Source organism: Simochromis diagramma, unplaced genomic scaffold, assembly GCF_900408965.1.
Source record: "Simochromis diagramma unplaced genomic scaffold, fSimDia1.1 OVJJ01000602.1, whole genome shotgun sequence".
Lineage (NCBI taxonomy): Eukaryota > Metazoa > Chordata > Actinopteri > Cichliformes > Cichlidae > Simochromis > Simochromis diagramma.
In genome coordinates, this window is record NW_024387040.1 from 10616672 (window position 1) to 10630879 (window position 14208).

Consider the following 14208-nt stretch of genomic DNA (forward strand, 5'->3'; position numbering starts at 1 on the left):
AAGGTGTAGATTGAGCTTGTGCATTGCCAGTCAGATCATCTTCTAATATTATTAAAAAAAATATCCTGAGTAAATACAAAATGCAGTTGGTAAATGATTTCATTTATTAACGGTAAAGGTTATCCAAACCTACCTGACCATATGTGAAAAGTTCTTCTGCAAAGAAAAGTGGGCCGAAATTCCTTTGATGTGTGAGACTCATTGACAGTTATTGTAAATGCTTGACTGCAGTTCTTGCACCCAAAGGTGGCCCAATAGGTTACTAGGTTTAAGGGGTATTTACTTTTTCCCGAGGCCAGGTAGGTTTGGAAAGTTTTTTTCTTTAATAAAAAGAAAATCTGTTTTGTTTTTAATACTTAAATTTAACTTCTTAATTTTCCAATCATTCCCTTGACAAATGACCATATTCTGTATAGTAATAATTAATCATTTAAACTGAGGAATGAGGAACAGATTAACTGTGATTAACGGCGCGTGGTGGCAGCATCTGGTCTTATTGTAATCAATGGAAAGACGTAACCTGTAGTTCCATTTACTGGATACGTAGAAAATAACCATCTCCTGTACACTCTGGTTAATATCGCATTTTCATATCATATTATGTGGTGGTTTTTTGATGGTAGGGGTTTCCCTTTCGCTGTGACGTTACCAATGGATTACGAATACGAGTGCCATTGGTTGACAGCGACGCACAAGGCCTGTAGTTTGAAAGCAGCCTGGGCCCGGGTGAGCTGTACCGTTAGCTGTACTGGGAACAAAGTTATATTAATATAAACACATTCAGAGATTTTTTTGAGCTATTTAACGCAGAGGTTTTGCTACTTTCGGGTAATGCTGCAATCAGCTGAGGTAGCAGTCCAGCAAGATACGTGGACGCAGGCGTGTTTTTGAATGGCATTGTTTTCTTGCATGTTGACTGAGTTGTCTTGAACTCCACACAAGGAGAAGCTAGCTGGCTAAGTTGCTAGCGGCTAGCTGGTTAGCCGCGGACTATCCGGCCAACTCGCGTGCTGTTCACTTCCTTGTTGCACACCGGAGTGTGATGGAGGGCAAGAAGTTTGTGAGAAGGAGACGGAGTTGACTACTTACATTTTAACACTATTCGGTAAATGGATTTACATGCTCGCACAGACGATAACGTTTTAGAAGAAGTGGATCTTAAATTTAGAGAGGCTTTAGGCCTGTGCTTTTACCATGAAACGGAATGCGACTGTGTAGCCGAGTACAGTTAGCCAGTTAATACTAGCTGGCTAAACCGACTAGCATTAGCTGATAAATCTGGGAGATGTCCGTCCTGGAACACAATGGTTGAGTATCGTATGGCTCTGTAACCAAGAATCATTTTGTGAATTTGATATGAGCCGGAGTGTGCTGGCACTAAGTGTCATTAATTTCCCTCTGAACTAACTCACTTTATCTTCAATCTGAACTGTACTAGCTTTGTAATGCTAACGTTAAGCTAGCTAGCTAGCTGGCTGTCTACCTGTGATTTTGCTGTTACGTTAGCTGACTAGCCTGTCACCATAGCTAGCCCAATGTTTTGTTCCACGACACACCAAGGGACATAGCTTTGGTAAATTGGAGAATATATTATTCTTAGCGTGGTGGTAGCATTTATTTGGGAGATAAATGCCTAATTCGGAGGTGCTTCGCGAGGGTCGGGGACGGAGCCCCTCTGCACAGAGAAATGCTAGCAGGCAGGACAGGCGTAGCAAACCGGGGAGCGGTGCCGCTCAGCGAGACAGGCACCGTGAGAAGAGACGCTCATCGGCTTCTAGAAGAAAGAAACGCAGGCAACCCAAGGAAAGAGGCTTGTGGCATACCGGTACAATAGAAGACCCTGACAATGATCGAAGAAGTGCTTTTGAGAAAGATGTTGAACTTCGGACACTGGTGGAGTACGATGACGTGAGCTCCCAGTCAGAGCGTTTTTCTGGGAGCCCCTCTCCTAAACTTGACCCCCATGCTGAGAGTCTCACAGCGGACCGACTTAGCGATGTTGACTTTGTTGACTATAATGGACCAGCATCCCCAGACAGAAGTCACCCCAGAGAGCGGGAGGCAGTAAGCCTCAGCAAGGACGAGAAAACAAGAGGACCATCTGAGAGAAGCAGGCAAGAGAAGGAGCTAAGTAAGAAAAAAGACCGTCACAGTCGGGAGAGGGACTCCTCAAAAGCCAGGAGTGGAGGAAGCCTGAGTGGCTCTAAAAATCACAGAGACACTACAAGGAGCAGTGACAGGAATGGCAAAAGGACATCTACATCCCAGTCCTCACAATCTGCTGATAAAAGGGATTCAAAAAGGCACAGAAGTAAAACAAGATCTGATAAAGAGCCCCCATCTGCATACAGAGATGCTCCACAGTCTTACAGAGATGATCGTGAGGACCTCAGGGCATACAGGAGAAGTCCTGGTTTTAAATCAGAAAGTCCCTATGGGACATCATATTCATATAACTACCAGTCTCCTGGCGGTTATAACCAGCTGATATCTAGAAGAAGTCCAACTTATGGGAGCAAAAGACTTTCTCCCAGTTCCACATATTACAGCCGGGATGCAGACATGTATGGGTCGTACGGTGCCCCCAAGTCACCCAGTTCATACTCGAGCAACAAAAGGAAGAGATCACCTGTGAGCCCAGTGAACTGGCGCAGGTCTCCGAGTTACGGTCGGCACAGTCCTTATGAACAAGGAGAGTTTGGCTCAAGTCCTTATGGTAACCGGAGGCGATCACGGAGTCCATATAGGAAGTCCTTGAGCCCAAGTCCTGATGTCAGGTGAGTTGTTATTACGCAGCTAATTGAACATGTTTAATTTGTTGCACATGCTCTGTTGGTGTGGTGACTTTATTAGATTTGTTATAATAAGGCTGCACTGTTTCATTTTTCATTAAAAAAAAAACAAAAAACAACTTGCATGTGTCACTGCAGTTGCTAATCTGACTGAAATACCTTGAATTATAAGTGCTTTTGATGTACCAACTGAACATGCTGTTCTCATCATTTCCTTTCCAGGCGATCTGCTAGGTCACGCAGTAGAAGTCCATATTCAACTTCAAGGCATTCACGTTCTCGCAGCCGACACCGCCACTCTCGTTCCCGTAGTCGGCCATCTAGTCTTTCACCAAGCACGCTCACCTTCAAAACTAGCCTTGCTGCTGAACTCAGTAAGCAGAAAAAGGCTAAAGCTGCAGAAGCAGCTGCTAAGGCCAAGAATTCGAGCAATACATCGACTCCCACCAAGGGTTCCTCGGCCGCTCATCAGCCCAGCCCTAAATCGAATCACAACTCCAGAAAGGGTCGCCCTCCTTCTCCACCTCAACCGGAGAAGGGACCCCGAACTCCCACATCAACCCAGCCTCAGTCACCCTCAGAGAGGTCATCCAAGAAGACAACAGAGCACCAGACCAGCAGGGACAGGGATGTAAAGGGCAAGGATGACTCTATACATCGGGACAAGAGGAAAGCACCAGCCTCTGGCCAAGGCAAAGAAAAGGAACGTACCACAGGTCAAGCCATGTCTACCCTCCCATTGCTGCCATTACCCCAAACAGTTATTGAGCACATGGACAAAGGAGAAAGGTATGGATGTGCTGACCAGGAAATGTTTGTACTCTGTAGATATGATCAGACTGTTTCAGTATGCTAATGCTCTTTCAACATTTTTGCAGCTTGAAAGACAGCTCACTCTCAGGGAAGAAAAAGTCAGAGAAAAAGGCTCGTCAGCTTTTAACAGACTTGCCTCTGCCCCCTGAACTTCCTGGAAGCACAGATTCTACCCAGAGCCCATCTGATGACAAGAAGTCCCAAACAATTCGCCGAAGACCTAAGTATGTTCTTGATGTATATAGTGCTAAATCACGTTTTGTTTTGTGCTGTTGCTGCTGTTTTCCGTGTGCTTACTATTATTTCAATGTAAAATTACATTTTTAATTGCCAGAATCTGTGGTCCGAGATATGGTGAAATTAAGGAAATTGCCATAGACTGGGGAAAACGTTGTGTTGACAAGTTCGAGATCATTGGAATCACAGGGGAAGGAACCTACGGTCAAGTGTACAAAGCTAAAGATAAAGACACCGGTAAGTTTTACTGAAGATTAATATTCTCCTAATTCCTCTACACCAACTTTGGCACTGATTCATAGTGTATTCTTCAGAAAGTGCAGTTTTTGTTTGACATACAAGTCAACATTGTCATAAAGATCTGTTTTATGTATTTCTTTCTGTTGTCTGTTAGCTGAAATGGTGGCATTGAAGAAGGTTCGACTTGACAATGAAAAGGAAGGCTTCCCAATTACAGCCATCAGAGAGATTAAAATTTTACGTCAACTGAACCATAAAAGTATTATCAACATGAAGGAGATTGTCACAGACAAAGAGGATGCTCTAGACTTCAAGAATGATAAAGGTAATTTATATTTTTGTGAATATTTATGATACTTAGTGGAATTTTAAAAATAGTTTAAAAGATATTTATTTATTCTTTAAAATTCTTTCTTTCCCTTTTGTCTCAGGTGCTTTTTATCTTGTATTTGAGTACATGGATCACGACCTGATGGGTTTGCTTGAGTCTGGTCTCGTTCATTTTAATGAGAGCCACATAAAGTCTTTCATGCGACAGTTGCTGGAGGGACTCGATTACTGCCACAAGAAGAACTTTCTTCATAGAGACATTAAGTGCTCCAATATTCTGCTCAATAACAAGTAAGATTGCCTTTTTTTACCCATTTACAAGAACTTAGTGCTTCATGTTTTAAAACCTTGCTAAGGATGCTTTCAAGTACGCTTTAAGCAGTGTTTTTCTTTTCTTTTTTTCCCTTCTACTCAGAGGTCAAATAAAGCTTGCAGACTTTGGTCTTGCTCGGCTGTATAACTCTGAAGAGAGGTGAGCCCTCATACATTCTATTTCTGAATCTTACCTTATGTAAGATACTCATTTATCATTACCGGTATCTTTTGGGTGTGATTTTGATACTAATAAACAGATGTTGTCTTTGTTTTTGTATTTTCAGTCGGCCATATACCAATAAAGTGATCACACTATGGTACCGTCCCCCAGAGTTACTTCTGGGAGAAGAGAGGTACACACCTGCTATTGATGTATGGAGCTGTGGGTAAGTGCTGATACTTTTATTGTTAATCATAAACATTTAATAATAAGAATATCTGAAAGGTGGCATATGTGTGTCATGAATTGTGTTATTTTGTCTATTAAAGATGCATTCTTGGCGAGCTGTTCACAAAGAAGCCAATCTTTCAAGCTAACCAGGAGCTTGCCCAGTTAGAGCTTATTAGGTAAGCATAGCCTAAATTCCTAAACCATGACTGGCTCTCACACAGGGCCACAGATATCGTTTCCTTCCTGTGAGCTTTGAAATTAAAGAAATACATTTATTTCTCCTCACATTTTATTCTCCTCATATTTCCATCACACATTGGTGGTTGAAAGAGGAAAGAAGTGAGCTCTGCTGTACACAGATGTAATATTTTACCTCTGCTCTTTACTGTACTTTTTAGAAAAAATGCCTTTCTGTTTTTTTTAGCCGCATATGTGGCAGCCCCTGTCCTGCAGTCTGGCCAGATGTCATAAAGCTTCCCTTCTTCAACACCATGAAACCAAAGAAGCAGTACCGGCGACGACTACGAGAGGAGTTTGCTTTGTAAGTTGATGTTTACTTTTTCTTATTGTAAGTCGTATCTGTGGAATTTGGCCTTACAGCATTTATTTTAAACATGTTCCTGTGCTTTTGCTGCTGTTCAGCATCCCTCCAGCTGCCCTCGATCTTTTTGACCACATGCTCAATCTGGACCCCAGCAAACGCTGCACAGCTGAACAGGCGTTGGGCAGCGAGTTTCTCAAGGATGTAGATCCAGACAAGATGCCTCCACCAGAGTACGTTTGGGTTCATGTTCCATCATCATGTTCATCCTGTAGTGTTGCTGTGCTCATCAGATCTTTTACTTTCTCCACTTCTCTAGTCTCCCACTTTGGCAGGACTGTCATGAGCTGTGGAGTAAGAAACGCAGGCGACAGAAGCAGATGCCGGAAGAACTGGCAGCTCCAAAGGCACCCCGCAAAGAGCTGGGCCTTGATGACAGTCGCAGTAACACGCCGCAGGGTTTGTCTGCCCCCGGAGCCATCAAAGCCCAGAATGCAGCTGCTTCTGCTCTGCTAGGTGAGTTTGACGACTGCTTTTATTTATTTAAGGTGTTGTCGTCTTACACTTGGTTTCATTTCATACCTTAGTTTCATGAGCTAAAAGTAAACTCGGATAGTCTGATGTATTTAAAAATCAACTTGTTACCTCTGAGCTGTGAGGTAATGTATGGAAATGAGCTTTTTAAAACATTACAGCTTTCACCAGACTAACATGCTTTAACTAGGGGGTAAACTGGAGGTCACTGTTCGGTTAAATAGCCATTACATCCGGAATGTAGCTCAGTCATTCATTTATTCACTAATCTGCCTTCTTCTCTGAAGTATTTAAAAGATCCGTGTTGCTAGACAACACACTGAACCAAACTCACTTATGCTCATATTGTAATTTCCTTCCACAGAAAAAAAAAAAAAAAAAAATATATATATATATATATGTGACTCTTGGTTCTTGCTCTAGTAATGAATCTTGCAGACTGATATTTCCATTCTCTTCACTTGGGAAAAGTAAATATGTCATCGATTAGATTTATGTATTTAAAAAAGGATAGAACTTGCCATGCAAGGTTATAATATACGGCTGTTTCCCAAAATGAAGTTATTTTAAACAAAAGCCTTTTTTATAAATATGATATGGCCAGAAGTTGTTAAAGGAACTTTTACTTTCATATATTTCATTCAGGATATTATCAGTGTTATGACTTCTGCTCAATCTTGTCGTTTGTCTTCCTACAGACCCAAAGGGAGCAAACTCACAGTTAACCCAGGAACAGCTGGCAGTTCTCCTGAACTTCTTAGGGCAGCCAAAGAGTGCAGTCAGCACAGCCCAGTTTGTCCAGTCCATGAGCTCAAAGGTCAACCAAGAGACATTACAGCAGCTCTCTAAAGCCTTAGCTCCCACTGACCCAGCTGAGCCTCCTCTTCAGCCCGCAACTGCCAAGCCTCCCCCACCCACAGCCCCAGCAGGAGTACCCCGTACTCCTCCAATGCCCAAACCTCCTTCGCCCCCGATGTCTGCTCCGTCAAATATTCCAGAAGGCGAGGCTGCAGCTGCCACACAGACAGCCATGACTATGCTGCTAGCTCAGCTCCTCCAGGCTCAGCATACACAAAGGCAGGAACCAGTCGATGGTGGAGAAGGAGTAGAGAGCACCAACTCTGCTGGAGCTGCAGCACCGCTTCTACCTCCAGAGGTTAAACAGCCTCCTGAGCCCAGTCCAGTCTCACCGGGTGAGCTGCCTTCTGAACACACTGTGTCTGTGTACCTCAGTAGATTGACAAATACTTTTTCTTTAACTTTTATACCACTGAAGGTCAAATATCTTGTCAGACCAGCAGAAATATTTTTTCTGATTTTGCTTTAAAAATGAAAATAATCAGAGTTTTTTATTAGCTGATCATCAAAAAGTGAACTAATATTATACATGTGCAATATAATACATTGTGCAACTGTGTTTTCAGTGTCTGATGTAAGTGGGGTGTCCATCCTGCCCCCAGACCAGAGACCACCAGAGCCTCCGGAGCCACCTCCACATGCTGACCTTGACTACCGGCAGCCACCACCTGAGCCCAAGACAGGCCATGCCCCCCCTATTGCATCTGCAGGTGCAGGTGACGGAGGGAGACCCCCAGAGCCAGACTATCCACCTCTGCCCACTGCAGAAGGTTCTGGATACGGTGGCGAATACAGCCATCCACCTCCTCCACCTTTTACACCTGCAGGGTTTGGGGAAAGCTACATGGGTCATATGTTGGGTGGGGGCTTGCCACCTCACACTCTGAGAGAAGTGTTTAGTGGGCCTGGACAGGCTGCCAGCTCCTCTACTGCTCCTGGGGCTCTTGCTCCAGCCCACCCCGACCCATTCCCTCCAAGTGCCGGAGCTTCTGGACCCAGCAGTATGGTTTTCACTGGGGACAAGGACCACCGTTTTGAGTACAATCACAGCCCTTTACCTGTGGAGGGACAGTCTAACCCCAGTGCTATCCACCTTTACAACCATGCCATGGCAAGAAAGGATGGTGTACCTCCTCCACCACCCATCCCAGCACCAGGACAACCCTGGGGCTCCCCCTCTCAAGTCGGGGCTCCACCACTACCCCTTGGCTTTGTCCCACATGTGAACTCGACGGCAACAATCAGAGGCCGAGGGCTGCCTTTCTGAAAGACTGGAAATATGTAAAGTGACTATGGGTGAAAGGGTTGACCCTGAAGCCTCTTAGACCAGATTAGATGGATCTGGAGATGCACATTAAGTTTTTAATAACTTAAATCTGTATAAGGCGTTGTATTCCTCCTCAGTCTGGAATGTGGAATACGTTGCAGAAGGACAGTTAACACCGGAGGAGCTTTTATTGCTCATACCATTTTCATATTTTTTTTGTAATCTATTCTGCTGTCTTTTAAATTAAACTCTGATCTTTTTGAGTGTACATTTATCAGGCTGGGTAAATTTTAAAACTCTACCTTAGCCTCTCTGTAATTGCTTCAGAGCAGACTAGTATTAATGTTTTGCACTACTGAGTGAAGTAGGCGGAAACTATTTTTGGTTATGAAAGGAAATGGATGATGTGCTCCATCTGCACAATTAGGAATATAACCCATAAGTAATGTTGTCCTCCTTTTTCTATTGTCAAGATTATCTTCAAACAGTGGTGGCCCATTTGGGTCAGATTAGTCATGAGCACAACAAGCTAATTGAGAGAATAAGGAGTAGTAACCTCTCGGACGAATGCACCAAATCTGATCCAGCTTCATGGAGAAAGGCTGTTTGAATTCCACATGCCTTTTTTTGCCAGTAGGTGTTATAAAATCACAAGCAAAACAAAGAAGCATAATCGGAGTTTGAAAAGAAAACAATGTCTTCTTTTTTTTCCTGTTTTTTTTTTTCTTTTGTACTAAAATGATTTGTCAACCACCCTCCTCCTCCACCTTTGGCAAATGTTTATTAAAGAAATGCCGACGGTATTGTCGTCTGTTACATTACTGAAAACACTAGTTGTTCTCACAGTGGTGTGGTGACTTCACAGAGCACACCACTGGATGGCAGTGTCATGCCAGAAACACACACTCACCTAGAGTGTGTTCATTGCACTACAACCATTGACATGTACACTCACCCTTACTAAACTGTTGGACCTTTAGCTTAACACCAAATTTTGACACTTTGAACATTTGGTATTTTTTGCCTCAGCAAGCACCCTGTGCAATTCAGTATAATGGAAGCTCCTGTATTTCGAATTTTTGTCATTTAAACCGTGAGAGACTTTATCAAGAGCGACGCGGCTAAGAAGGTGCAGCACTCACTTGTGCTGCTGGCGGCACAATGTTGGAGCACAGATACAGAGCAGCACGACTGTCAGGAAGAAAGAAAATGTTCTCCAAGATGATGGCTCCCAGCAGATTTAATCTTCAAGCGCTAAGAAAACGGTTTCTTAAAGAAACTAACCTGTCCTGCTGAATGCTCCCTACTAATATCAGCTTTGATAAAACTTTTTGCTGCTGTCAGTTAACTCTTGTTGCACTCGGATAAAAGCAACAACAGAATTCTAATAGATTTTGGTGAGGGGGAGGGGACTGCGCTTGCACATCTGGCCTGTTTTACCCATCATATCCACATCTGAATTTGCCACACGTTCATTGCTGGTGATGAGAAAGTGATTATCTCAAAGGAGTTCTCTTCTGCAAATCTAATTCGCAACGTGGATGGCGTCTGATCTGTGCTTAATATGGCGTGGATGATGGATTGCTGAAAGTTTATGGTAGCTTCAGTCAGAGTGGCAGCATTTTTTTTTTTTTTTTTTCCAGGGACATGATTGAAACAACAGTGAGTACAGTTTTAAAAGATGGAGACGGGAAAGCTACAGAAACAAATCACTTACGGTAGTCAGTTTTAGTGAATTATGCTGATGTCCAGCTTGAAAAACGACTTTTCAGTCAGGGCCGTGCTATATTTTTTAAAAACTGATGTAGTAATTCTTTCCTTTTTCCCTCAGTGTAAGTTGTTTACCAAATGTTCAGCATCATGTACAGTCAACTCCACTGAAAACAGGATCCAAACATTCAGCTGCAATACACAAAGGAACTATATGCACAGGTGAGCCAATCACATGACTTCCCATCAAAAAGAGACTATATACCGTATATCATCATCTATGGCAGTAAGCAGATCTTAAAGATCTAACACAGAAAAACAGCTAAAGAGTAATACAAACAACCTCAACATCTGTAAAGCTCACAGGTGCTACCCCCTTTGTTCAATCCAAAGAAAACCTGAAAAATAACATTTAACTTTTCATGCTAAGCTAACTTTAGCCACTAAAGCTGGCTTTGTGTTCAACCTACAAGCAAGGGTGGTATAATCTTCTCATCTGACACAAAAGCAAATAAATGAAGCAAATAAACATTTCAAACAACTCCTTTTATCGAGGCCCTCCAGTGAAAAAACTGCAATGTTTGACATGTAAACACATTTACTCAAAGTTCAGCCTGACAGAAACTCCACTAGTAGCCAAAATAAACTTTTGTACCTAGCTGTACATATTGAGTGCGAAGGTGGTGGTGTGGCAGTTTTACTTATAACAACATAGAATCAGACACCGGTAAAGTCATAAGCAGTATGCCAAGATCATAGTGTCTTTGACAACCATGCATTGTTATTGCAACCATCACAGTAAAACACAAAATCACTTTAACTTCAGGGATATCAGTCTGTCCAGTTGGGAAACAAACTGCTGTGAATCCATTTCATCTGCTTTGGTACACTTTATCAAAGAGGGGGAGATCCCCAAGGCCTGATCCACCTGGGATTAAATAAGGGATAGACCCAGGATAGTTCATGAAGTTCAGAAATATATATACACGTTATTGCACTAATGGTTATTTGTAATGCAGTGAAAGTAATGAAAAACTGTGATATTATAAATCAGAAATCAGCGGGGCCACCATGTAAAGATAAATGGATGTAGGTGGAGTAGTGCATCAAGAGTGTTCTCAGCAGGCACTGAGGGGGGTATAGTTTGTAAAATGGTACAAACGTGATGTTTTGGCAATGCTATTACTCTGGTTCTTGCTGTGAGCAAACGGATCATCTGAAAGAAATGATTATACCAAAGGTGAGAAGTGCATTTATAAAACGAGGCAACAAGAAGACAACCCTCAAAAAGGAATGGTATTGCAAGTGGAGGCCACAAACCACTGGTATCTTTTTCTCCCTCCAGGCTGATTTTTCTCTAGTTTTGCTGGCAGGAACCAGGTCGTCCTCCAGGACCACATCTATACGTGCCATTTCAAGGAGGTTTGCTGTGTCTCCCAGCACAGTCTCAAGAGTGTGGACAAGATCCCAGGAGATGGGCTTTTACACAGGCCTGCTGAAAGGCACCAACCCAGAAACAGGACCCCATCTGCTCCTTTGTGCATGTTTCTAACCAAACTGTCAGAATCAGACACCATGAAGGTGGCATGAGGGTGTGATATCTTTCAGTGGGACCTGTGCTTACAGCCAGCACCACGTAGCTCAATTGGCATTCACCAAGGATATGCCTCCCCAGACCATCGCTGAGCCACTGCCAAACTAGTCATGCTGGGTGATGTTGCAGGCAGCATAATGTCTTGCCACGGTGTCTCCAGACTCTGTCGTGTATGTCACACATGCTAATTGTGAAGCTGCTGTCATGCCAGTGGTGGATCTGCCAGTTCTGGTGTTCTCTGGTGAATCTGAAAAAAGGATGCCACACTCAAGGAGTGTGATTCTAAAGGTTTGGTTGGAAACATGCACGAGTAGCCTGTTGGAGGTCATTTTACAGCACTGTAGCAGGACTCCTCCTGCTCCCCCTCATGCAAAGGAGCAGATAATGGTCCTGCTGGTCCCTGTTTGACTCTCCTCGTCTCACAGTAGTGAACTGACTTTCTGTTACACTGCGATGATCAAGTGAGCTAAAATCTTCCCTTATTTAATTTCATTAATTTTTTGGTAAGTGTAAGTTGCTTTATTATAACAATACTTTGAACACACTCAATTGATTCTATTTAGTCCTTTAAATAAACGTCAGTTTGTGCTATTAAGACAATATGACACACATTAAAGACACCAATCAGAATCAGAATCGCATTTATTGGCCATATGCACAGACGCATACAAGGAATTTGGTTCTGGTAGATGGTGACTCTCAAGCACAGCAATGTATATCTCAACAATGTAAGCAACACAATTCACCCACACACACACACACATGCGCGTGTGGATATATACAGCTACACATGCATACACATACATACACAAGCTGTGTAAACCAACCATAAACCATTCGCTTTATTATTGTGCAGAACAACCTACAGCCAGTGCATATGAACCACTACTTATAGAAGAAAAACAGGCTGAATTTATTACAAAAACCTTCCTGTTTTGTGACTAGCTATCAGGAATACTACATCTGAACGAGAGGAGGTAAGTCTGTTTGCTGGGTAGCGTGAAAAGCGTCTGATAAGGTCATAGGATGAAAGGTATATGCATAAAATATGTCTAGGGGTCATGCTAATCCAGGTGCAACAAATGGGCTTTGAAAAGTGCTTCATCTGATAATTACATCAAAAGAAGTGACAACACGTAAATACCATAGACAGATATATGGATGATAAGCCTGGCTCGAAATTTTGCCAGGCACTTTTGTGTACCTTATAAAAAATGTTTATTTCTACACCTTTCAAACAGGAAATGTAATTTAGAAATGTGAAATGTCAATAAATTTGTCGATTAATTTATATATTAAGTTGATTTCAAACTGCTGATGCAAAGCAGGAAACACAACAAAGAGGAACTTTGAAAGACTTCACTAGGTTGCGGTTACAGTCTTTGTCACTCACAATCACATTTATAAACCCTATCAGACCCTCAGATACATTCGCTAACTGTGTGCGTAACCTGTAAAAAAGACAGCATCAGCAACATGCCACACATACTTAACTCAGAGAAAGTCTTTGCAGTGGATGCACACGCTCCACCTGCTGTCATGCCTGGTTTGAGGCACAGTGTGGTGCTAAAAGACTGGAAAGGAAGCTGAAAAAAAAAAGAAAAACCAGGAGCCTCTCAATCCATCACCAGGATTTCATAAACCTCGCAAAACTGAAAATTATGACGAGTACACTTCATCCTTAAAGCCCATGAATATGGACACATGCCCATTAACGCTGATGTCTGACAAGCAGAACTGACAGCATGAATTCATTCTTACTTGAGTGCCTAAAAAAGCATCGAGGGACTGGCTCTCTGATAGCGGAGCGGGGTAAGGTGTTCCCTTGAATTTTTAAGCTGCTGGCTCTTGTTGAAAATGGATTATAGCCAATATCATTATGATCCATAAGCTTATCATATTTGGCTAATAGACTTGAGCTTGTTAAGCTATTACTACTCCAAGGTGCTTTGAGGACAGGAAGAGGTGCTACCTGTGCTGACTGTTGACAGTCAAATGTAGAAGGGAAATGATTAGGAGTTAAGGATGATTTATTGAAGAATTAAGGTGCTGACTTTGAATTAACCTTTGAGATTTTGGCAGCAACTAAACCACGGTGGGACCCAGAGTGCGTCACTGCGCCTTAGGCCAAACTGCTCCTTAAAGAGGTGAGTCAGCTGAACTAATGGCTCTTTAATGGCCAGTGGTTAAACCTTGTTTTGTTTTTGTGTTCTGTCTATAACGTGAACAACAGGCAACGCATGTCTTTGACATTTTAAGATATTGTTATGTATACATTTTGTTTTCGCTGAGTAATTTCCTCCTGGGGCGTGTTCAACATAGTTTTTAATTAAAATGTGAAATCTGAAATAAGTGAGACAATTGTTGTGCAGTCTTCCACATGCATGCACAACATAACTAACTCTCATGCCTGCCGCGTATTATTTAAGCTTAGGTAGAATACCAATCATTAACGTGACCAAGTTATAGGGTGTTAGTCTCACTTAATGAGCTCTTTCCTTTAGAAGACACTGCATTAGCTGTGCAACAGATACAAAGACGGGATTTACTGAACAGGCAGGCTTCACAGTCAATCAGTAAAGATGG

General features: G+C 42.6%; 1 protein-coding gene across 1 annotated transcript; it reads left to right on the top strand.

The window, feature by feature from the left end:
* Positions 1–580: 580 nt before the first annotated feature.
* cdk13 (cyclin-dependent kinase 13) lies at positions 581–9121 on the top strand. The gene is made up of 14 exons (XM_040043735.1): positions 581–2777; positions 3015–3581; positions 3671–3829; positions 3940–4079; positions 4237–4407; positions 4514–4703; positions 4828–4884; positions 5012–5113; positions 5217–5294; positions 5543–5659; positions 5761–5892; positions 5979–6175; positions 6892–7386; positions 7618–9121. The coding sequence occupies exons 1-14, from the start codon at positions 1630–1632 to the stop codon at positions 8316–8318; spliced, it is 4254 nt and encodes a 1417-aa protein (XP_039899669.1). The 5' UTR covers positions 581–1629; the 3' UTR covers positions 8319–9121.
* Positions 9122–14208: the final 5087 nt, after the last annotated feature.